The following is a 23,874-nucleotide window of genomic DNA, read 5'->3' on the forward strand; positions in this document are numbered from 1 at the left end:
AATAAAGATTATTACTATCCTGATGAATAAGCTTTAGGCAGTTGGATATGTAATGTGATGCCATACTTGTATTTTACTGAACTGGCATTAAATAACAAAAGACATTGAGCTATATAATGGTATTTAAGTTTTTAAGCCAAAAGGAAACAGGAGCCAGAAATGAGTCTGCCTCTTCCAATATTAAAAAAGCAACTCATTATGAATTGAAATTGATTAAAAAATCCTTGTAATAAGTACCATATTTGCATTCATTTTAATACTGCTTGTTTAATCAATGACACCATTTCTCAGCTACTTTACATTTAGCTAAGTACTGACAATAACTTTTACATGAAGAATATTTTCTATATAGTTGATTTTTTTTATATATACATGAATTAGAATGGAAAAATGTTTTCATTGAAGAATAATATAAGTTTTGTTTTCTTTATTTATTTCCAGATCCTTGTCTGGTGGAAAGTGTGTGTGGTTTGAATGCCCATTGTGAAGTAAACAATCATAGTCCTTACTGCTTATGTCCACCAGGATATACTGGAAATCCAAACTCCAATTGTCACAGAAGTGAGTACAAAAGTAATACTTTTATCAAATATAAAATTTCACTGGAACTCTTGAATATTATAGTATCCCACTTACTTGACATTTTATATTTATGGTAACTGTTGAAACTTTGATACTTTAATGAGCATGGTACATTGATAGTAATTGTTTAACGTAGAACATTTAACTAACTTAGAACTGAATGTCTAGTTTTAGAAATCTTTTACACCAAAAAAAAAGTTACTAAATCATCACACTGTATTGTTACTTAATTATTAATTATTTACTTTGGTTTGCTCTTTCTCCTTCTTCATCATTCCACAGTCCATGGTTGCCAGACAACAGAACATTGCCCAGGAAATTTAATTTGTTTACCAAATAAGCTTTGTGGCTGCACTGGAGAGCTCAGTAGGATATTTGACTTCTGCATTTGTAAGTCTTGTCATTAAGTAGTTTCCTAATATACTAGAAGATGATGCAATTTCATTGAGTGAACAGTTTATATTTTGTGCAGTTATATTAATAGACAGATAACATGATTACATGTCAAAAAATAAGTTAACTGCAGTTGTTTGTTTTCCACATTCCTCTTCATTTATCCATAATGGCTCAAAATCACAAGTGTGTAAAAGTAGTATTTCAGATCTATCTTTTATTTCCCAAGTGTCACTGCCCAAGAAGCTTTTCATTAAATACCAGAACTCTTTAGTTATGCTGGATGATGAGAGACTAAAAACTGTATAAAATGGTATTTATGTATACAGTATAATACTTTAAAAGTTATGGTTTAAATTCCAAAAGCTGACTTTCAGCATTTAAATATTAAAAAGTGCATTAGAATTTTTTTTGTTGCTTTTAGTGACTGACAGGAATTGTACCACCACCAGCCCCTGTCTGGACAACCAAGAATGTGTATACACTGAAACCAGTACAGGGTTTTGTATATGCCCACGAGGATTTTCACTTCACTCAGATGGCTCCTGTTTAGGTGAGAGACAAGTCAGCTTCTGTCATAAACAGAAAAAAAGTTGATGAGTAACATATAATTTTTTATGTGATTATGATGTGCATAGTAGAGATTACTACAATAGAAACTAGTGATATATTCATGTGACGCTGTACTTGATCAGTGACATCAGAATGTTTCTTGCATTAATTTGTTTTTAATAGCATGTTTTCTCTTTTCACTCAAATTATTTTTGTTTTACATGTACCTGCTCTTGATGTTTTAGTTATTTGTTTTTATCTAACATATTATAATTTCTCTTCTCTATGATAAATCAATTATTATAATTACTTGTAGTAGCTTATAAAATAAACTGCTTGCAAAGTTGTGTTTCAAGTTTTAAACTTCTACCTAGGCTTCAGACTTAATTATACATGTTTTTAAATTTTGTGTCATCCGTAATATATTTATTAATCATTATTAAATAAACTAGTACTTTTGTTTTTTACTTGTTTTGTAATCCTAATTTCTCCTTTGTTAGATATCAATGAATGTGTGGAACAGCCACAGCGACCTTGCAGCATTGGCGAGTACTGCAGAAACACACTAGGGGGTTATGAATGTCGCTGTCCTGATGGTTTCCGAGGTGATCCTTATGATGGTCAATGTCTCAGGTTGAATGATGGAAGTGGATGCCAGTTTGACAGTGACTGTCTGCATAGTGAAGTTTGTGATACATCCAGTAACACTTGTTACAGTAAGTCAAGAGACAAACATTGTATTATTCTTTATTTATTTTAATTAAACTTCTCTTTCACTTAATTAACTTAATAGCACATATCTCCTTGCTTTATTGTTACAGAGATTAGTTTTCCAAAGACATATGTTTCATTTGCAAGACCAATTCTTCTGCCCAAAGTCTAATGAAAGAAAGTACACCATGAATTTGACCTACCTTGGCAGTTGAACAACATTCTGAGCTTCTGTGATAATTTGTTGTTGTTTTTCTAACTGAATAATCAACTGAAGATTATGCATTTAAATGGTTAGTTGAAATAAGCAAAAACATTTTTGGTAATATTTTTCAGATCCATGTGGACAAGATCAAATGTGTGGACAGAATGCTATCTGTAAAATAGAGAATCATAAACCTGTCTGTTACTGCCCTCCTGAATACAGTGGAAATCCATTGACATTTTGTTTTAAGGGTAGGATAAAATTTTGAATGAGTATTGTCTTTTGTATATAAAAAGTCTTAAATGAAAAGTTTTAGCATACAGTTGTAAACGTATTAGAAATGAAGGCTAGTAATGCACATTGTCTTGATACTGGTGCACATGAAACAATTTATTCAGCACATAGATTGAAAAAATTAGAAAGAACATTGCTGGGCAACATGGCAAAAGTCTAAGAGATTAGATTCTCATTCTTTAACATGCATTAACTGTAGTACTCCAGTGCAAACTTGCTATTAGAAATAAAAAAAATATCTACCTATCACACATAAAAGAACAAATTCAAACAATAAAAACTTGCACAGTCTTATCTCAACACTGTATGTTACCATTTTTACTTCAAACATTTTAAGTTCTGCTGTTAATCAATCATGTTGATACTGTTACTCAAACTAAGCATAAAGAGATTGCCAGAAACATATTTTAAGCTTTTAGCTAGTATTTCAAAAATTGTTTTTGTTTTAAATGATAAACATAATAAATAACCTATTATTGTGTTTACTTTTCTACGTATTAGTATAACTAGATAAAAATTATCAAATAACAATTAGTGAAGTTCATTTTGTGTATTACAAAAACCATGTTTCCAGTTACAAGAATAATGAGTTGAAGAAATATCAAGTTGTATAATAAATTATACTTCAGAATCAAACGATGTGTAGAATCACATACCTTTTAAAATCCTTAAAAATAAATTGTATTTTTCAATAAATGTTAAAACTGTAAAAAGAATATAATACGTATATCTGGTATTAAGAATCAAACATAAAAGTTATATGAATTGGAATTATGAGTAACTTCACAAAAATGAAATTGTATTTCTTTCTTTCAGTCATTCAGTGTGGAGTGGATTACAACTGCCCAGGTAATCAAGTATGTCTTGACACCAAGACCTGTGGTTGTCCATCCCAGTTCCAAAGGAGGGGAGACTATTGCTTATGTAAGGAGCTTTTTATCATTAGTTTATTAAAAGTCTTTTGGATAGTTGAAAAGCACAGAAAAATTGCATTCTGCAGACAACTTGAAAGTAATAGTTGTAGTAGACTGACTTATTTTAATTTTGTGTTTATTTGTTATTAAGCACAAAGCTGCACAGCAGGTTATCCATGCTTTGCTCACCACAGGGATCAAACCCTGAATTTTAGTGTAAGCCCTCATGCTTATTACTGAGACACTGGGGGATGAGGTATTCTAATTAGTGGTTTCAACTAGCAGAGGGAATGATGTGATTTTTTACAATATAACAGGGTTTGTATTTAAACTTAATGCATTGATTTGTTTGTGATCACTAAAAAAAGGATTTTATCTGTGTAATAATTTGAATAGGAACATTTATGAAGTTCCTATTCTAATTAAATTCATTATATTTTGTAGAATTCAGCAGAATGTTTACCTTGCTGAATTGTTGCATCAACCAAACCTACGAATTTGTAACAAAAAATATGGATTTACTAATGTACATAAACGTCTGTTAATAACTACCTGGGTGAGTTTTATAGAAATATATTGAGCCAACAAAAAGGAAGTCTTATCTTGTTGATATCTACAACATTTAATTCATGTTTTTATCTGTTTCTGAAGTGACAAGAAGAAACTGTACCACATCCAACCCTTGCCTTTCAAATGAGGAATGTGTCTATGTGGGATCTCATCGAGGCTTCTGTGTGTGTCCTCGAGGTTTCAAAATTATGCCAAATGGAAGTTGTCAAGGTAAGAGTTAATTTTTTTGCTTTTGTGAACATTTTATGTTAAAAAAAGGTGAGCTATTAGCTTTGAAAATTGCCACTTTTTTATTAAATATTATTGTGGCTATAATAATAATAATAATAACCCTTATTCCTTTTAAATTCATGCTGTAAAGTGGTAGGAATTACAAAACATTTTTATCTGCAGTTTTAAAGATGCAATAACATTCTGTTGCTAGTGATTTATGGTGGTAATAAAAGCTGTAAATCTATATATATATGCTTTAGAGTAAGCATATTAAATTATCTAAAATATTTTAACCTGTCTCTTAAGAATTTTAGAAATAAATCTCTGTAAAACCAGGTAATTATTTTGCTGTTGTTAGTGGCTCCTATTTTTCTTTGAAATTACTAGCCTTTCATATGCAAATTGATTTATCCAAATTTTGTAAAAAAGCTTAGAGTGAAATACTTAGTTTCGTATATTTTTCTTAGGCTTTCTCCCGGGGCCCTCCCATAAAATAATAGTTTACATATCTTTTGGCTAATTAATTAACCTTAGAATTACCTGGACAGCATTGACTTTGTAAGACACATTTTCTAAATTATTTATGTACAAAATTTCTTATGGGTTAATGAGTTTATTGATTAAAGTAGCTCTAATAACATATGAGTCACAAAAAAAAAGTTAAATAGAAGTACCATCAATATTAGAATTTCTTCCACTAATTAGGCTGTGGTCCATAATATATTTTAAAAAGGAAATGAGTGATTTCACTCAATGTCTTTGGTGAGTTTTTTACATTGAGTATTTTAACAGACATACATTTAATTACAGTATGAGATTGATTATGTGGACCCCACCAATAATGAGCAGTATAAAAAGAAGTTGGCAATTTAAGGGTTGAAAACTCATTGAAATATTACCTACACCATCAATAGGCATTATACAGATTATTATTATTTGATCAGAAGGTAGACAAACAAAACCTGCATAAAGTAGTGGCTATTTTGACATGGAAACTTGCAAACTTTTTGTCACGGATAAACCATATGTTTGAGAGCTTGTGTTTTCCCAAAGTGTTATCAAAAAGCTACTAGAAGAGAAACAACCTATGATTTATTTATAAGACAATTATGATATTTAATTTTTTATACTAACAGAACAATGTAGAGGTTTCCAAACTTTTTACCTTGATTGAGACCCCAAGAACTTAGACAAAGTGGCTGAGAACCCCATCCAGCTAGTACTTTTATAAATATTTTAAATAATAACAAGTTGGAGATACATTATTTTCATTGCACTTTGCTCTTTAACCAACATCAAGCATAAACAACGTTGTGCAATCATATTTAGTGCTCTAAGTGGGATTCTTGCTGAAAATATTTCATTGTTCAGTATCAGAGGAGTTTTAAATAGATTATTTTAACATGGGCTCACTCCCCCTCTTCTCTGTGACCATGTTGGGGATTCCAATTTTGAAAGCACTGTAATAATCCAAAAGAACTATAATGTAAGTACATTGATAATGAATAAGTTACAAAATACTGTAAATTTGCTATTTATTTACTGTTTCACAGAGGGTAAATGCTATTGATAAGATAATATTCTATAAGACATTTCTTTTTGAGTTATGTAGTACCTTTGCCATCAACAATGATTATTTTTTCCGGAAATGTTATTCACAATGATATTAAATAACAAATTTTTAATTGTATTGCTCCTTTGATTGTCCATTCACACTAAGTGAACAACTGAAATGAGGTTTAAACAAAGTTCAATCATGTATGTCCACAAGGGCAAAACTCACTTAAGCTGTTTAATGTGCTGTGTAATTAAAATTTTAGTAGTTGTCCAAAAATCAAATGCATCATTATATGTGTTGGAAAATAAATATATTAAGCTTAACTGTAATTCTTTTATTTTCTAGCATCAATCTCACAGTTCAGTCAACAAGTTGTAGTTGTGATATTAACAACTTAAGCTAGGCTAACTATCGTTAATATATCATAGTGTTAAGTTGATGGTGTCTAATGATTAAACTAATTTTAACTAACCAAATCTAATCAAAAACACCTTAGGTGCAAAAAAAGGATTGGATGTGTGACTTAAAGAAATGAAATAAAAATTGGGAGCCAAACTGGTAGCTACACTTATAGCATTGATAAGAATTTTACTGATTTTTGTTCAACTTGAGGCAGATGGTGGGTAAAGCAAAATATGCAGCCTAGCTAACTAATGAATGGATATTTGTTGTAAAATTTTTATCAGTACTATAAGTGTAGCTACCAGTTTGGCCAACAACTTTGTTTCATTCCTTTAAGTCACACACTTAATCTTTTTTTGCTGCACCTTTTTTTCACAATATCACATATCATGACTTTTTGTCAATACACACCAACAAACCACAGTAGTTAAGAAAGTGACAATCAATAGTAATCCACATTAACTTTAAAATCACATCCTATTATTTGGAACAGACCTTTACTTTACAGCAGAAACCAGATTCTTTACAACATATGGTGGTAGTTTTTCCTCTCTAAAACAGTGTTAATAGCTTCCTTCATAGTAACACCATGGAATTTAGATTAACAGTTTCTTGTCATCACCCCCATGCAATCAGTACAGCCTTATCAAACATCATTATTTATGCTAATTGCTTAATCTAATATCACATGATGCTAAATATTCTTTAATTAGGATAATTTCATAAAATTTAGTAAATTTGTGCTGAAAAGTTAGCAGTGAATAATCAATAACTGTCCACCCATATGATTCTTTTGAAAACTTGAGCTAGAAACTGTTAATCTAGTTTCCTTGGCCTAATCGATACTTAAGTATCTGTACATCCTTTTGCCTTATAGTTTTGCTGCTCTAAATCAGTCGTCTCTAATGACCAAAAACAAAAAATGGTCCACTTTTATTCTTAGATGAAGTTTTAGTTTTTGTTGAAAAACTTTTGCACATGTGGCTTATATTCACACCAAATGAGGCTGCTAATTGTAGGTTGAAAGATCTATCAGTGTACCAAATTTGAAAAAAAATCCATAAAAATTAACAATGTTTTTCTATCAAATAAAGTTTCCATACCTTTGGGGAGAAGAAAAAAAAAAAAGGAAGCAATTCAATCAAAATTGTAGATGTTATATCTCAGGTATTTCTTAATGTATTGCCTTGAAATTTGGTATGTGAAGAAAGAGTCCAGTAGTGCACATCCACTGAAAATATTTGATAGTTTGTATTGCCACAGTCTGAGCTACAGAAGGTGGAAAATCACTAAACTATCACTCTTGTTAATAGCACACAATATGTCCTGCAGCAGGTTGTTTTAGCCATATGACACACTATTGTATGTCTTGATTATGTAGCAATGTAGCAGGTCTTTAACCTAAAACTGCATCCAAGTCATCAAAAAAATCATATTTTTTTATATCTAAATGTGCATAGTTATTATTACTCCATGATTTCCAGTTTTGGATGGTTAGGATTTGCATATTTGCTTAGGTTCAACTCTTGTTTTAGAATAACCATTTTCTTTTATTTCTTCAACGCTTTTTTCCATTAAATGTTTATCTTTCTTATACATTTTCTAAGTTCTTCATGTGTCAATCGTGTTTACTTTAGTCTTCAGGTAGTAATATTTCAGCATTCAAGACTTATTCTCACAACAAAATGACATAAAGAGGCCGTACAATGCAAATGGCAGAACAGATACCTATGATCTGTAACTGGTCTTTGCAACATATTGTGACCAATGAATGCATTTAATTAAGTTTAAACATGATTCAAGCATAACACTAGGTATATCATAATAGTTGAAAACAAACTTTTTCATTATACATTAAAAATTATTTAGTTAAAAGTTTAATTTTGTTTAACTTTTGTTCTTAGTTATTGCTTGCATTACTCTCTTCATTTGATCTTTTAATTTTTATAGATATCAATGAATGTGAACGGTCAGTTTCTGTATGTGGAAAGAATGGAATCTGCACTAACTTACCTGGCAGCTACCACTGTACTTGCCCAGTAGATACCATTGGAGATCCCTATTTGAGAGGCTGTAAGTCGAATATTTGTTATAAATTAATGTAGTTTTAAATATCTGTTTTACTGTACTAAATACTAAACTACATAATTATCAATATTACAATACTTCTCATAAGTGGTCATTTATATGTGTATGAAAGCATTATTTTTTCATTGTAACACTTTGTAGATCAGTAATGACTGAAACATTGTACTGTAGTCATTTCTTGCTAAACAATAAATGTATACAATTTACACTGTAATGAAAGAAACAAAAATATTAATGTTTTTTTCAAAATCGCTATCATCAAAGATAAGTGACATAGAATGTTGTATTAGCACATAATAATTTAATAATGTGTCTTAATATTGTGTAGAAACAATATATTTGCATATTTTCATAGCAAATGAAAGTATGAAAATTTTGTATATATTTCTCTTTCCACGATTAGCAAGTAATCAAAATGTCATGTCACGTAAAACATTGTTAAGTATTTTATATCTTTTATGTAATTTGTTTGAAATTGCGCTGCACAACAGTTTAAAGATAATCAGAATATGTAACATTATAGCTGTGGGCCTGTGACAGTGCATATACACTGTCATAAAAGAAAGCAATCACCCCACCTTATACTTGTTATCCAAATTGGGTACCTGATAATCAGTCAGGTGATATGAAGTCCAACTGATTAGTCAGTTGGTCCATGCTTTATATAATGGCATCACATAGTCACATTTGATTGATGTCTTTGAAATGAATAATGGTGCTACATATTATTCATAAAGAAGGGATTGAACAAATAGTGGCTCACCAGACTTCATTCCCATCAAATTTACATTGCATTCTCTTAACTCTATGAACACTAAAGATGCACTGGAAACAGCTCTTTTGGAGAAGTGATCAGGGATACCTAAAACTTTAACAACATTTTCATTTTAAGCATGCAACATTGGTGTCAAGCTGCTTCTGCTGTTCCTAGCTGCTTTACTCCATATTAAAGTGAAATGTTCTGAACTTTAAAGATTTACACCACCTCTACCTAATGTTCATTTTTGAAGCTTATGTTGAATGAGTAATCATTTGCATTTCATATGATATGAAATGCAGAGAAATTGAGCTGAGGGGGGTGGTTGTCATTATTTTATAACAGTGATTTTTTTGGTCATAAATTATAAGTACAAATTATTCCTTGATTTTTTTGCAGTATATATAAAAATAACAGATTTAACAGTTTTCTTTTATTTTCTTCAGGTACAAATATCATTAAGAAATGTAAGGTCAATGATGATTGTGCATCAGATAAAGAATGTGACAGAAACAGTGGAGAATGTATCAGTAAGTTTATCTTTTAGTTATTTGTTCATTTGAAACATGAATTATTTACTTTTACATTGTGAAAATACTTCAGTAACACGTTCATTGTTGTGTATTTGTATACATATGTATGCTTGTGCATGTCTAAAAAGATGTTGTTAAGGTAAAATATATTTTATCAGTTAATTTATTTTAGATGGCTTTCATAGATTTGTATCAAAAAGAAAAGTTATCTATATAATATACATATAATTGAAGCAAAATGTTTTAATACAAAATCCATCATAAGTGCAAACAAATAAAACAAGAGTCTAAAAGCACTGGACTCTCCTCTCTATCATTCTTAACACATCAGTTTCACAACTTCTTTTTTCTCTTCATTGTCAGGCAGAAAAACCTCAAATTTTACATAATATTTTGAACTTTTATCATATACCAGTTATATTCAGATGATTTTGATAACTTCAGATAGCTTTTGTAGTTGCTTTATATGTATGTGTGTATATAAACATGTTTAAGGTTCTAGACTTAAGATATAAGTCAACCAAAATCAATTACATGTAAATGCTGCTTTGCTAGTTTTCATAAGAAGTTATTATATTTCATTCCATTCAAAATAAATTAAGGAACATATTACACTTAAAAGGTAGAATAGAAAAGATTTTTATTGTTGAATTTTGTATGGGTTTTTGGCTTAACATGCAATAAAAACTAACTAGAAAAGAGGTTATTTTGAAAGTTGCATGTAACACTAAGTATACCCTGTCTTGTCATAAGCTTTCAGTATAAATATTTACAGCTCTGTGATAAAACAAGTAGTAATATTCATAATATATTGTTCTAATGTCACCTTTGTTGTTCAGCTCCATGTTACATATGTGGCCCAAGATCGACATGCACAGTCACTAGACATGAAGCTATTTGTGTTTGTCCATCTAATTTGATAGGGGATGCATATGACAAGAATTATGGCTGCTTTAATGGTAAATAATCTGTTTTTGTTTTTTGAATTTAGAGTATTATTATTGAAGGTTAATCATATTCTATAAGAATGATGTTCTAGGTTCATGCTGCTCTTGATACTACTTCGTTTATCATCAGCAATGCTCATTCTGATGGATATGAGTATGCACTATTGTTCAATACTATGATTTTCATTGAAAAAACCTTTTGCAAAGGATGGTGAGGTAAACTATACTCATATTCTGACAGATCTTTCTACACATAATGCTATATGCAGACATCGAGACTTCTACATTTAATTAAACTAAGGGGACAAATCCTTGTTTGCAGTATCAGAAGATATGCTTATCTTCATCATAATGGCATTTTGGGTTAGACCTGTAGTAGCATTGCAGTGTGAAAGGGTTGGAAATTTGCTGTGAGCCAAATATGTTATGTGTTAAACATGTTGCTTGTGGTGCCACTGCTTGCATCTGTGATGATACGCTACTACATTGACAAAACGATTTTGTCAAATAAAGTATGATAACCCCCTGTGGATTGTTAGAGTTGTACATTATACCTCCTTACTGACTTAATAGGGACATTGTAATATATTATAAAACTTAAAGCATATACCCCAACACACATTTATCAAAGTTTTTCTGTAACTTCACTTATAATCTTGCTAAAAAAGAATCAGTTTTTTATATCTATAATTTTTGATTAAGTTTTGAATATCCCTAACCATTTTAGCTATCATAATTATAAACATATAAACACACTGAGGCTCATGTTGAATTGTCAGTTTATTGTTAAGATAAAAATAACAATCTTGAAAATTAATTGTGTTCTAAGTATGCTAAAGTGTGGAGATTTATAAATAGATTAGTGACCAATTACAAGTATTTTGTTTTGGAATATTTAAGATGTTTTATGATGCTTACTCTAGAAAGTTTATTTACATTAAGTAATCTGAAACTATTTTCATAGATGTTTTTGGGCGAACCCCAGCTCCTACCAGTGATATGTCAGGTGAGTCTTTGGTTTACTGTATTTGTTATTTCTATACATGTAAAAGAATTAGAAGTATCCTTTTTTTATGAACTGTCAAGCATTTAATAAATCTCATTCACTGAGACAGAAAAAATCAGAGGGTAATATATCAAATACTAATAAGAATAATAAATTATATTAGCATGATTTATTGCTTCTTGTGTTTAAAAATAGCGAGTACACTATCAAAGTGAGCTTATTTATTCTATTTTGTGTTAGTGATGTGTCTTGCTGATGGGATTCAAGTCTCAGTTCATCTTGATGGCTTCAATGGTGTTCTGTACGTCAAAGGACATAGTGAAAACCCTCAGTGTCGACGCTTCGTCACCAACAGTGACTGGCAAGCGGTTGATTTCAAAGTGTTGTTTAATACTTGTGGTCTCATTCATGTAGATGTAAGTATCTCCAAGCTATCATACAAAACAGTTTGAGGTAAAAACTGAATTTTATGTATTTGATAAAAGTTTCTTAATAGTTTCCTTCTTCTTCTGAGTAGTTGCAGTGTATGTTTTTGGGTTGGTATTGTTTTATTTCATTTTCGTAGCTATAAAATATAAGGAAGCAATCAGTATTGTATTAACATGATGTTGATTGTCAGAATTTAAAAATACCATTTTTTTTTCTATTTGTCAAAATAAAAGGCTTTTACTTATACTTATTAGTAGTATAAATATATATATATACTGTGTTGTTGTTGTTGGGCTTAGGATTCTTCTACAGTAGGTGTCTGTGACTTATTGATGAGAAATTCAATGATAAATGAACAGCAAGCACTTCACTTGTTTTCAAAATAATATATATATATATATATATTCGGAACAAGTTAAGTGTATGTACAACAAATTCTTCACACTACAGAGATTATAAGCATATCATAGATGCTATATATATAATTCTCTTCTTCTTGTTAAAAGTCCACTTAGGCCTATTCAATTACTTTAGAATTTCAGTTGACAATCCAAACTATCTTCTCTATTACTATTGCACTAGTGTTCTGTGTGTGATCATTTATAGTTGTGGTGCTAGTTACCGTAATCGTTTGGTTTTCTTTTTTCTAAATATCCTCTGTTCCTTTTGTCAAAGGGCACTCAGGCTGATTCAGTTACTTTAGAACCATGCTTTGATGGAATAAATTATTATTATTATCTCCTTTTCTACTGCTAGTCTTACTCTAACATATTAATCATTAGGCCTATCACTTTTGCGGTAGTTAACTTCACACCAAACTTTTCCTTGTTGTAACTTTACTCTCTTCTGCTATTGTGTGTCTGCTGTTTCCACTCGTCTCACACTATTTATATGTTTTATTACTTATTCATCTGTCTGCCTTCTAGAAATCTCTATGTTCTCAATGTCAATGTATTGCACGAGATGTTCAATAGTCTCAACATCAATGACTTATAAACACAACTTCGTAAACTAAACAGTCTTTTATATCATGACATTGATGTAAGCCATTATCATGCTTTCTATTCTTGAAACCTTTTTTTATATTTCTTTTTCACATTTTATTTTCAGTATTGAGGATTTTCTTTTTTTTAAAAACATACAGAAAATATGTAGACAACATTATTACTCTCCATTTTTCCAGTTTGTTTAACTCAATAACTGCATATCTTCTAGGAGAAAAACAATTCATAATCTTTTAGAATGTTAAAATTTTCATAGACATTTCCTTATCTGAGATGTCTCTCTTCTTGCTATGGTGTTTACTTTTAGGCTTGTATATCAGTACCAATAACAATTTAATGGGGTATATATCATTCACGAAAAGAGTTATAGAAGTAAAAAAATCTCCAGTTTAATTATTTCCAGGATTTATTGAGAGCTTATATTCCTAATGTTTTTCAAACATTCATTGTAATATACAAACTTTCATTCTTCATTATCATGAGCATAGGAAGGGCTGCATTAAATGTAAAAGTTGAAAATACTCTTGCTAATAAACTTGCTCTAAATTCTTCCACAGAATTTGATGGGTTAGGAATCAATATTTACTTTATTTCTTTAGGGTGAAGCGTCCTTTATCCTTGTTATCCAGAAACATCCTAAACTGGTTACTTATCGTGCACGAGCATACCATGTCAAATGTGTATATAACACTGGAGAGAAAACAATATCTTTAGGATTCAATGTCAGGTAATTATCTTTCTCTTAATGAGTATTTCCGTGTTTTTATCTTAAAATTTCTTATGAAGTTTGGAAACTAACAGGACTAAGTTTTATTACTGATACTTAAGTGGTCACTTCACTAAAACATTTGCTAGAAAAAAAAAAGTTAGTTTATTCAACCATGCTAAGCACTTATAGAAAATGCTACTATCTGACTAGAATAATGTTTTGAATTTTGTTGGTTACAAATGTATTTTTTTCATTTTAACATTAGTACTTACTTGTTCACAGCATAATAAATATTCCCACATAAAAATTTTCCATGAATCAGAACATTTTGCAAAGTAATATAATTTTTATTAATCATAGCATGATCACCACATCTGGAACTATTGCAAATACTGGACCACCTCCATCATGTAAAATGGCCATAGTTCAGGCTAATGGCAAGGAGATCACATCAGCTGAGGTTGGAGATGACTTGCTGCTACGTGTTGATGTCCAGCCAGACTGTGAGTAATAATGAAGTTAATATTTCTAAATTTGATATTCTCACAAGCTAGACAGAATAAAACTTTACTTCATATATTAGTTAAGTTAAAGCTACAATTGTATCAAGTTATTGTATCAATTTTAAGTTGGAAAACATAAAGAGAACTACTTTTGTTCTTTGTCAGATATTTATGGTGGCTTTGCTAGAAGCTGTGTAGCTAAAACAACAGATGACAATGAGGAAATAGAGTACCAAGTTACTGATGACAATGGATGTGCAACAGATCCAACTGTATTTGGAAACTGGATAATTGATCCAGATACAAAATTACTGGAAGCCCGCTTCAGTGCCTTTAAATTTCCAACAAGTAACAACATACGCTTCCAGTGTAATATACGTGTCTGTTTTGGATCTTGCCCTCCGGTAACTATTGCTTGTTTCTTACTATATTAAATGTTACTCTGTATGTGTTACAAACTACTGTGATGAATTATAGTAAACCTAAAATGGAAGACACTAGCAATTAATTAAATGTTTGCTATTGTAAGCTTTTGTTGATGAAGTATGTGACATTAAAGATTCATGTGTAGACCTAGAAGAAAATTTTAAAAGCAAGAAATAGTTATACAAAAAACTAGAAAATACAGAAATAAATATTTTAAATTCATGTTTCATTTTATATTTTTTAAACTGTGTATTATTCTTTTCAAGGTGGAACATAAGCTAAAAGTTTCCAGTGTCTAATTTGTTCTAAAATATTTTTCATTAAATTCAGTAGTAGCTCTGAATATGAGACTGAGTTTAAATTCATTAATATTATACAAATGAGAAATTAATGCATTTGCCTTTTTAGTAAAGAAATGGCTAAGTTTTTCACAGAGTTCTGGGCTCAAATGGATGATTATCAATTTTTCCTTATTAAGAATATAATACATAACATGACTTATAATAATTTCCATTGCATCATTTTTTACTGACACAATACAGGTTTCCAGTAAGAGGTATGTATGATACCAGTTTCACTATACATTGTCTGCCTAGTGCATGATGCTGCTGATAAGGCTTTACAACTTTTTGTCTTAGAAATAACTGATATAAATAACATTTCAAGTAATACTCTGTATGTTGTAACCCAACTAGTCTGAGTTCTGATATTTAGTGAAAGCCATGTTGGCTGTTGCATACAACAGCTAAGGTATAAATGAAATGTTATTATATGTTGTTTTTACTGGAAACTTGTACTGGACTAGTAAAAAAAATGATGTTCTTTAAATTATTATCAATCATATTATATTGTATCACACATACATTGCTACTATATGTTATGTTCCACCAGCTAAGACAGTATCATTTTTAAAGCTCATTAGCCCTGTAAAAATACTACATAATTAACAAAACTAATTATGTTTAATATGTATATGTACATAAAAAAAAAGCTAAAATAAGAAGTCTACGTGTAACTCATTGTAAATAAGGCTTCATAGTTGATACTTAACATTTGTATTGTGATGTGACTTACATATTAAGAAGCATTTGTATAATGGCCAATTCCTTAAAACTAGTCTTAATGAATTTGTGCTAATAATTCTAAGGTATTTCATCTTAAAAATATTTTCTGAAAATCTAATTCCAAAACATACATACCATCTGCTGACACTTATAACTATTCCTCTACCTCCAGGGTTTCAACTTTGCCCATCTAAGTATTGGTCTGATTTTTTCTCGCTTGCTCCAGTCTTTTATACACCACTCAATTGCCCTTGGTGATATACTCTCCACCTACATCAATGCGCCCTCTATCCTGGTACTGTATATAAGCACCTCATTCAGATAATTTTATCACTTATTCTCACAAGTGCTGCAATAATTAATGTACTTAGTTGTGATTTTTGCATTGCCAAGTGGCTTTCTGCATAAATTATATTTAATTATTATTTAAAAAGAAATAAATTGTGGCACACTGTTTTCAGGCATGAATTCACAGGTTACTGTTTTCAGCACAGGCTAATCAGCCCTTCTCTATTCAACCTCTGTTATTTAACATCTCTCAAGAATCAGAAGGGAGGGTACTCTCAGTTGAGGCTGTCTATGATCTTATTCATTGTGAGATGGAGACGTATATTTGGTCTGGGGGCATCTCTCCAGGGGGTTTTGAGGCTGCTTTTGTCGATGTTCCATGACACTCTAGAGAGAATTTGGACTCTTTTTCTGGCACATGTGTTTACTAGGTCAGTTTCTCATGAGACCAATTTGGATCAGCCACCTCCTGCTCTATTTCTTAAGTTAGTCATTTGGGTTTGTGAGATTTGGGGGCTTTCTCCAGTTGCCTTTGAATCTACTCCTTCCTTAAGTTTTTCCTCCTTCACCTGATATTGCTGTTCATGCTGAGAGATTAACTGCTCTATTACATGATGGAATAGAATACCTTGTCCCCCTCGATTGTCTGAATAGCATGCTTGGGCTTACCACTGCCAGGTGGATGTACATTTCAATTTTTGCCCTTTCTATGGTTTCCTGACTTGTAATGTGCTGGTATTTATTGGGTAGATGCCTTGTTGGAGGGTTATATGTGGCTCCTTTTCTTCATCCCTTTATGTTTATGGGTGTCCCATAGGCATTGGAATCATAAACTGATATTACCCATTTGCTTTTTTCCTTGTTGTTGTTGGCCTCTAGACTTTCTTTGGCTCCTGCTGGAAGTCATGTGTCCTGACCCCTGGCTTCTGTTCTCGCTCTATGGATACTCAGAATAGAATCCATCCTTATTTTCAAGGCTCCTCTGCTCGGGCAGACCATCGCCAACAGCGTTGGTAGCTACCCTATGTGGGTGGGGTCTGTGGGAGTGAGGTTACAACAACTGAAGAACACCTGGAATTCATTCACCACAGATCCATAGGTACTTTAGGTTCTGGTGTCAGGGTTGGTCATTCTGTTCACTTCTCCACCTTTATTATTCTCCCAACCTGTGGTATTTCCACTCCCAAACAGATCCGTGGATTGTGGATCTTCACTCCAAGACTATCGAAGAAATATTGGTCGAGGGGCTGATAGAGAGAGTCAATCCTGTTCTTCTGGATTTTATTCCCATTTATTTGTTGCATCCAAGAAGACAGGAGATTGGCAGTGATCGTCAATTTTGCTCGTCTCAACCAATTCTTAGGTTCTCTAAGGTTCACAATTCAGTCTTTTTTTCATCCTACACTGGCATTCTTCACAAGGTCTGTGGATGACCAAGTTCAATGTTGCTGATGCCTATTTCCACATTCTCATAGCAAAGTCATTCTACCACTATCTATGTTTCGTGCACAGAGGTCAGGTTTTACATTTCAGGGATCTACCCTTTGGCCTACCATCTGCACCATATGTCTTCTGCAGGGTTGTACGAGTTTTCCTTATTTTCATATTTTGGGCCTGTGCACACACTATTATCTGGATGACTGATTACTTCTGGCACCATCCCATCTGTTGGCAGAATAACACACACACAGATTTTTTGTCAGAAGCCATCAAGGCTGGCTTTCTTATTAGAGGCGAGAAATCCATTCTCTTACTGACTTATTATATTGTCTATCTGGGTGTCATTTTTCAACAGATTTTAAGCCGGGCTCAGCCAACACTCACCTGGCTCCAGGCTATGAAAAGGGCAGATAGGCTCTTACTTACGTGGATAGTTCTATCTCTTTTGGGTATGTGGGTATCCCTCAAGCCTCTGATTCCTTCAGGAGGAGCACACATGCAGTCCCTTCAGGAATTCTGATCCACTGGATCATCCAGTTTTCTTCATTAGTAGCAACATCTTAGTTCTCAAGTGGTGGTTGGATCAGTTCAACACTACCATCAGTATTCCTATACCACCCTCTCATCCAGAGTTTCATCTCTTCCAGAATCTATGCATGTAAAATGAATCTTCCTTCCACATCAGTAATTTAGAACTTATTGTTGTCCAACAAGCAACTGTTCAAGATCTAGATCTATTACAGGGGAAAATCGTCATGATTTATTACATCAGTTCTACAGTGGTTTATTGCATTTCTTGTCCTGGGGGCATGCATTCTCTGGGCCTTTGTTTTCAAACTTTGTATAATCTCTACTGGGCTCACTCCCATCATACCAGCCTCCTGGCTTATCATGTTCCAGGGGTAATGAATTTCATAGGAGATCACCTGTCTTGGCTCAATCAAATTCTCCCAACTAAATGGATACTCTATTGTGAGGTTTTCCTGTTGATTTTCTCTCAGTTTAGGACTCCAATGATTAATGCATTCATTGAAACTCTCAACTTCAAGCATTTTTGGTCCCCAGTACCTCATCCTCTGGCTTTGGCAATAGATGTATTCAGTCAAGATTGGATGGAATTGCATCTCTGTGCCTTTTCCCCAATTCAATCCTCCACTTGCGAGCTGTTGGTAGCCACAGATTAGCTGGCCTAACCATGGTTTCCACTTCTACAGTATCTTCAAGATGGTCCACCTCTGACTCTTTGGGTATATCTGTTGAGGCAAATTGATCCAATATTCTACACCCAGGCTTTCCCAAGCTCAAACTTCATGTATGGAAGTTATGCTGTCATTCGCATGGCATCGGGGTTTAACATTTGAAGTTGCCCTATATGTGTCTCATAACTAAATTGAACCCATTCCACCCAAATATGCCCACCATATTTCATTTTGTGACCTGGTTTTTTTTACTCAGGTATAAATTTGTCTACTGTACCTTTATATTAGGCAACTTAATCGATTATTTTTCATTATACTAAACATCAGAAAGTTTTTGGTTCCCCAGTGCTATCCAGTCTTCTCCAATCATTTAGAGTCCTCCTTCCCAAACAACCTTTTCAATTATCCTACTGGGATATTAGGGTGGTATTACATGCTTTGTCTTGACATCTATTCGAGCCTATAGCCTCATGTACCATGTATCATCTTTCCCTTAAAGGGTATTTTTTGTTGCTCCTTTCGAGGTGATGGAAGTCTACTCTTTATCCATTGGGATCCTTCAGTTTCCCGAGATTTATCCCCAGTTACTTTGATGAGATGGCTTCTTAAATATCCATATTGCTTATTCTGAACATTCTTTAAAGGTGAGGAAACTTATGAGAGTCACCTATCATCAGAATCATCACATTTCTATGTCTTTTGCTGTCCATTTGAATTACTTGCTGGAGGACATCATATGGGCTGGTATGTGGCCTTCTCCCTATACTTTTCTCTAACATTCTTTACTCGATCTGGCAGTTTGTTTTTCTGAGGGTTTTTGACTACCTCTTGTGGCCATTTTGACAACATCTGCTAGATTGTAAGGAGGAGTGAGTATTTTTTTGCTCCTCTTGTCTCTTTACTTTCCAGGGTCCCTTTTCTTTTTTTTTCATTAAATCCCACTCTGTGGCAAGTGTTGCCCAGAGAGGTGTGCTTTTATTAGTCCAATGCCACACTAGCAACCAATTTAACAGGCCTGGCATGCCCAGGTGGTTAGAGCACTCGACTCGCAATATGAGGGTCACGGATTCGATTCCCTGTCACATCAAACATGCTCACCTTTTCAGCCGTGGGGGTGTTATAATATGATGGTCAATCCAACTATTCATTGGTAAAAGAGTAGCCCAAGAGTTGGCAATGGGTGGTGATGACTAGCTTCCTTTCCTCTAGTCTTACACTTCTAAATTAGGGATGGCTAGTGCAGATAGCCCTCGTGCAGCTTTGCACAAAATTCAAACCAAAACAAACCAATTTACTATACTTACTACTGGTTGCAAAAGGCTCTGTAGAAATGAGGTATTCCATAAGACCATTTCGGAGCTCACCAGATGGTATTGCCATATTATTCTCGACTGCCACTCATGGACTATCATTAGTAAAGCTAAAGAGGATCCTGCCAATTGTTGGATTGAATAAATTGGGGTCAGTTTACTTTTAAAGATTTAGAGAACTTGGTTCACCTATTGCACTGTTTCCAGAGCACTGTTCCTCAGGACTCCTCAACGTGCATTACCCCTCAGATTCTACTAGTGGAGCTAGGGAGTCCTTACCACACCCAGTTTCCAGTCACTGGGGTGGTAGAGAGAGGCTTTTCCTCCAGAGTGTTAGTGTTTTTCTCTACTCTTAGAGAAGAGTGCAAAGTTGGGGGCCCTCCTACCCAGGTCCCTGGATTTTTTTTTCCAGATGTCGGTAGGAGTGGTGCCAGCTTACGTGGGAGCCTACTTGTAATACCAGCTCAGATTTGATGCTCAGCTATCCAGATGGGGTGTGCATAGCCCTTCTTTTTGATCAATATCAGTCCAGTATAATTCCGAAAGTTGAGAGATCCCATCCTGGGTCCTTGGTTAAGCACATTTGTTACACATCCTCCCCATAATTCTGGAGGCAAGTGAAATCCTCCTTGCCCACTCAGTTGGGTAGTGAGGATGAGTTATGTTCCTTTGGTTAAGTAAGGCATACACGATCCCATCATTCCGAGCCTGGAATGTTGCCTTTCGAACTTCTTCAAGTGGAGGAAAAAATTATCCGCTTTGATGTTGCTTACTTTCTCATTGTGATTCTGGTGGTTTTGAATGCAACACTCTATGGCTACAGGTTGGGATCCAATCAAAAGTATATTTATATGTAATGTTGCGATCCAACAGCCACCAACATGGGACATAGGGACCAAGACCCCTTAACTCCAACCCCAAGTTGTGGAATTTTGGCTATCTGGTTGGGGTTGGCCTAAAATGATGAAAACTCATGTACTATTCCACCCTTGATACAAGAACTAAGTTCCGGGTGAATAGCATACCTGTTCTGAATGTAGTGTGGTTCCCTCTCTCAGATACGTACCATTCTTATCTTGGTACACCCCTGATTTGTGCAGGTGCTTTCTGTATGGATAATGCTCTCCCACCCTTCCTCCCCACTAAGAGCCATTGTTAGTGACTGGAATGGTGTTAGTCTCAAAAAAGTGATTACATTATCTGATTGAGGTGCTTATGTACAGTTCCCGGATAGAGGGCACATTGATGTAGATGGAGAGTATATCACCAAGGGCAATTGAGTGTGGTATAAAAGACTGGAGCAAGTGAGAAAAATAACATCAATGCTTAGGTGGGCAAAATTGAAATCCTGGAGGTCAAGGAATAAGTGTTAGTGGAGGTAAGTACTATTGGAAATACATTTTCAATTTAGAAAAGTGTTAACTTTGGTGACATAACTTATATCTTAGTCTCAAAATTTTCGTAAAATGATGATATTCCTCCTCCAATACAAAAAAAAAACTACCTGTATTTGTTTACTTAGTAAAACAACCACAGAGAATGCTGGTAATGTGCAAGTCTTAAGGTAAAGGACTTTTCTGCAGATGTACTAACAGGCAGAAATATATCTAGGATATCCCAGCCATATCCCAGCTTTGAGAGACAAAGGAACAATAAACTGAGGAAAATACCTTTAGCAACACAGAGAATGCAAACTAATGGAATATAGAAAATCATCTCCACACCATTTACCCTGAGATCTTCATATCGAACATGTGGAAGCAGAATATATCAGGGTATACACTAGAGCTATAGTGAAGACCAACCCAAGAGTAGTAACATGAGAAAACAAGAAACTTGAAGAAATGCATGTGAAAGAAAAGGACATTTATACTGAGCTCTAAACCTCTAAAAAATCTGCAGTGTAACTATAGGAGTTTACTGGAAACTAGTAGTAGAAATTACTTTAGTATGATGCAAGTGCAAAACACAAGGGTTAATAGACAGGCTTACATAACACTGTAACCAAAATAGTCACAGCATAGGACATAATCAGATGCTGTATCTGATTAGATGGAACCAAGAATTCGGGTGTCAACAAAACTGAATATGAATCTCATGTTAATCTATAATATATATGTTGAGACAAGTTTTCCTTCTTGTTAGGATCATAAAGAAGAATAGCATATGGTTAGATCACAGAGGAGTTCATTATAAGCCAAGTGTCATTAAATGCATATATTAAATATAGAAGGAATTCAGGGCCTAAATAACAGTGATATACAGAAAAGGTGAGTAGAGAGTTTCACGTATCTGCCTGAATCACACCTTTGCAAATTGTAGGGCAGTGTCTTATGCACCTATAAAGAGTACGTTGAAAGATAATTGACATCCTTTTAAAATATGTCATCTCTATGATTCTAAGATTCTAATGTTAAAAGGTAGCATGTGGCAGAAACTCTCCCTCCAATATTCTCTGACCCACAAAAAATGAAGCCACTGAAAAGAAAACATTAAGTCTGGTCTACCTTGTGTCTACCTCCACCACAGAACCAGGATGGACAATTACAAACACAAAAATAGGAAAAAGACACAGCAACAAGTGATGTTGATAGAAGATGATCATGAACAAGAGGCCTTTATCAGTATATCATAACATACAAAATAGCTCTCAGCAGACAATGTTTGTGTGTGTTTTAACTTTGAATAAACAGTGAGAAATCCAAAACTGCCAAGAAAATAAGTTTGTTGAAGTAAGAACCTTTAATTTCACTTAAGAAAAGACTAAATTAACTTATTTTGTCAGCACGAATTATCATGTTAATAATATTTTAGTGTACATTGATTTCACATTGTTTTTCATTATTATTATTATTATTATTATTACAGGTTAACTGTAATGGTGTATCTACTTATGAAAGTAGACATAAAAGACAGGCTCTGAATGAGAAGTTTATTCTGGGAGAGAATTTTCAAGAAGGAACTCTGAGAGAGGAGATTCAAGTACAATCTAATGCCATTCTTACATTGGATCCCAAGAGTGAAAAAGTTTTTGAATCTTTGGATGGTAAGTGGATTGCTGTTAAAACATCAGAATTATGATAAATAAAACCATAATCATTATGTTTAGCCTTACATTCTGCCTAAGTATATTTCTATAGTGGTTATATATTGTAATCAAAACCTATATAAATAGTTGGTTTTGATAACTTATTTTCAATATATTAATCATTTGCACATACTATTTTAAATGTTGGTTAAAATATATGTATAAGGTATCTTGTTATAAAATATTTGTTCATTGTTAAATCCTTTCCTCTGACTCCACTAAAACTTTAATATCTAAGTTTATATAACACAGTAACAGTCTTGAAGTTTTTCAATATCAACATGGTTTAATCAATAGATCCATGATAAAAAAAGAAAGCCACCATGAGAATCCTAATCTTAGTTATTAACTTGGAAAATCTTGAATTTCATAGATTCCTCATAAAAACAATAAGATCCAAGTACCCTCACAAGTCAGGGTAATGTTCTTTAGTAACAGCTTGGAGACAGCTTAAAGTGTCAATGAGGAAATGCCACAGATGTTTTTAGGGTTTATCTAGTCAAGAGAAATAAATCTGTGTATTTGTTTTTGAGTTTTAAAAACAAATGACAAAACTACAAGTAATTGAATGCACTACCAGAACAGTACCAGACATTACGAAACCTGGTAATAAACAAAGATAAGGGACTTAACCAATAGTTTAACCTTGATTGACGCTTTGCACTCATATATTGTTTTGCTTTTTATGC

The 23,874-nt window shown here is 33.1% G+C and overlaps 1 protein-coding gene across 1 annotated transcript in view; it reads left to right on the forward strand.

Moving 5' to 3' along the window:
* Window positions 1-23,874, forward strand: part of LOC106459538 (fibrillin-1-like) — a 122,045-nt gene that overhangs the window by 93,461 nt on the left and 4,710 nt on the right. The window contains exons 75-90 of the mRNA XM_022386048.1: window positions 442-561; window positions 865-972; window positions 1,400-1,528; window positions 2,028-2,243; window positions 2,575-2,694; window positions 3,554-3,661; window positions 4,303-4,431; window positions 8,345-8,467; window positions 9,686-9,769; window positions 10,612-10,731; window positions 11,684-11,725; window positions 11,966-12,141; window positions 13,758-13,885; window positions 14,228-14,370; window positions 14,536-14,774; window positions 22,966-23,143. Coding sequence (XP_022241756.1) covers window positions 442-561; window positions 865-972; window positions 1,400-1,528; window positions 2,028-2,243; window positions 2,575-2,694; window positions 3,554-3,661; window positions 4,303-4,431; window positions 8,345-8,467; window positions 9,686-9,769; window positions 10,612-10,731; window positions 11,684-11,725; window positions 11,966-12,141; window positions 13,758-13,885; window positions 14,228-14,370; window positions 14,536-14,774; window positions 22,966-23,143 — 2,163 coding nt within the window. The remainder of the gene's footprint in view (window positions 1-441; window positions 562-864; window positions 973-1,399; window positions 1,529-2,027; window positions 2,244-2,574; window positions 2,695-3,553; window positions 3,662-4,302; window positions 4,432-8,344; window positions 8,468-9,685; window positions 9,770-10,611; window positions 10,732-11,683; window positions 11,726-11,965; window positions 12,142-13,757; window positions 13,886-14,227; window positions 14,371-14,535; window positions 14,775-22,965; window positions 23,144-23,874) is intronic.

This window comes from Limulus polyphemus, unplaced genomic scaffold (assembly GCF_000517525.1).
Source record: "Limulus polyphemus unplaced genomic scaffold, Limulus_polyphemus-2.1.2 Scaffold624, whole genome shotgun sequence".
NCBI classification, from domain to species: domain Eukaryota; kingdom Metazoa; phylum Arthropoda; class Merostomata; order Xiphosura; family Limulidae; genus Limulus; species Limulus polyphemus.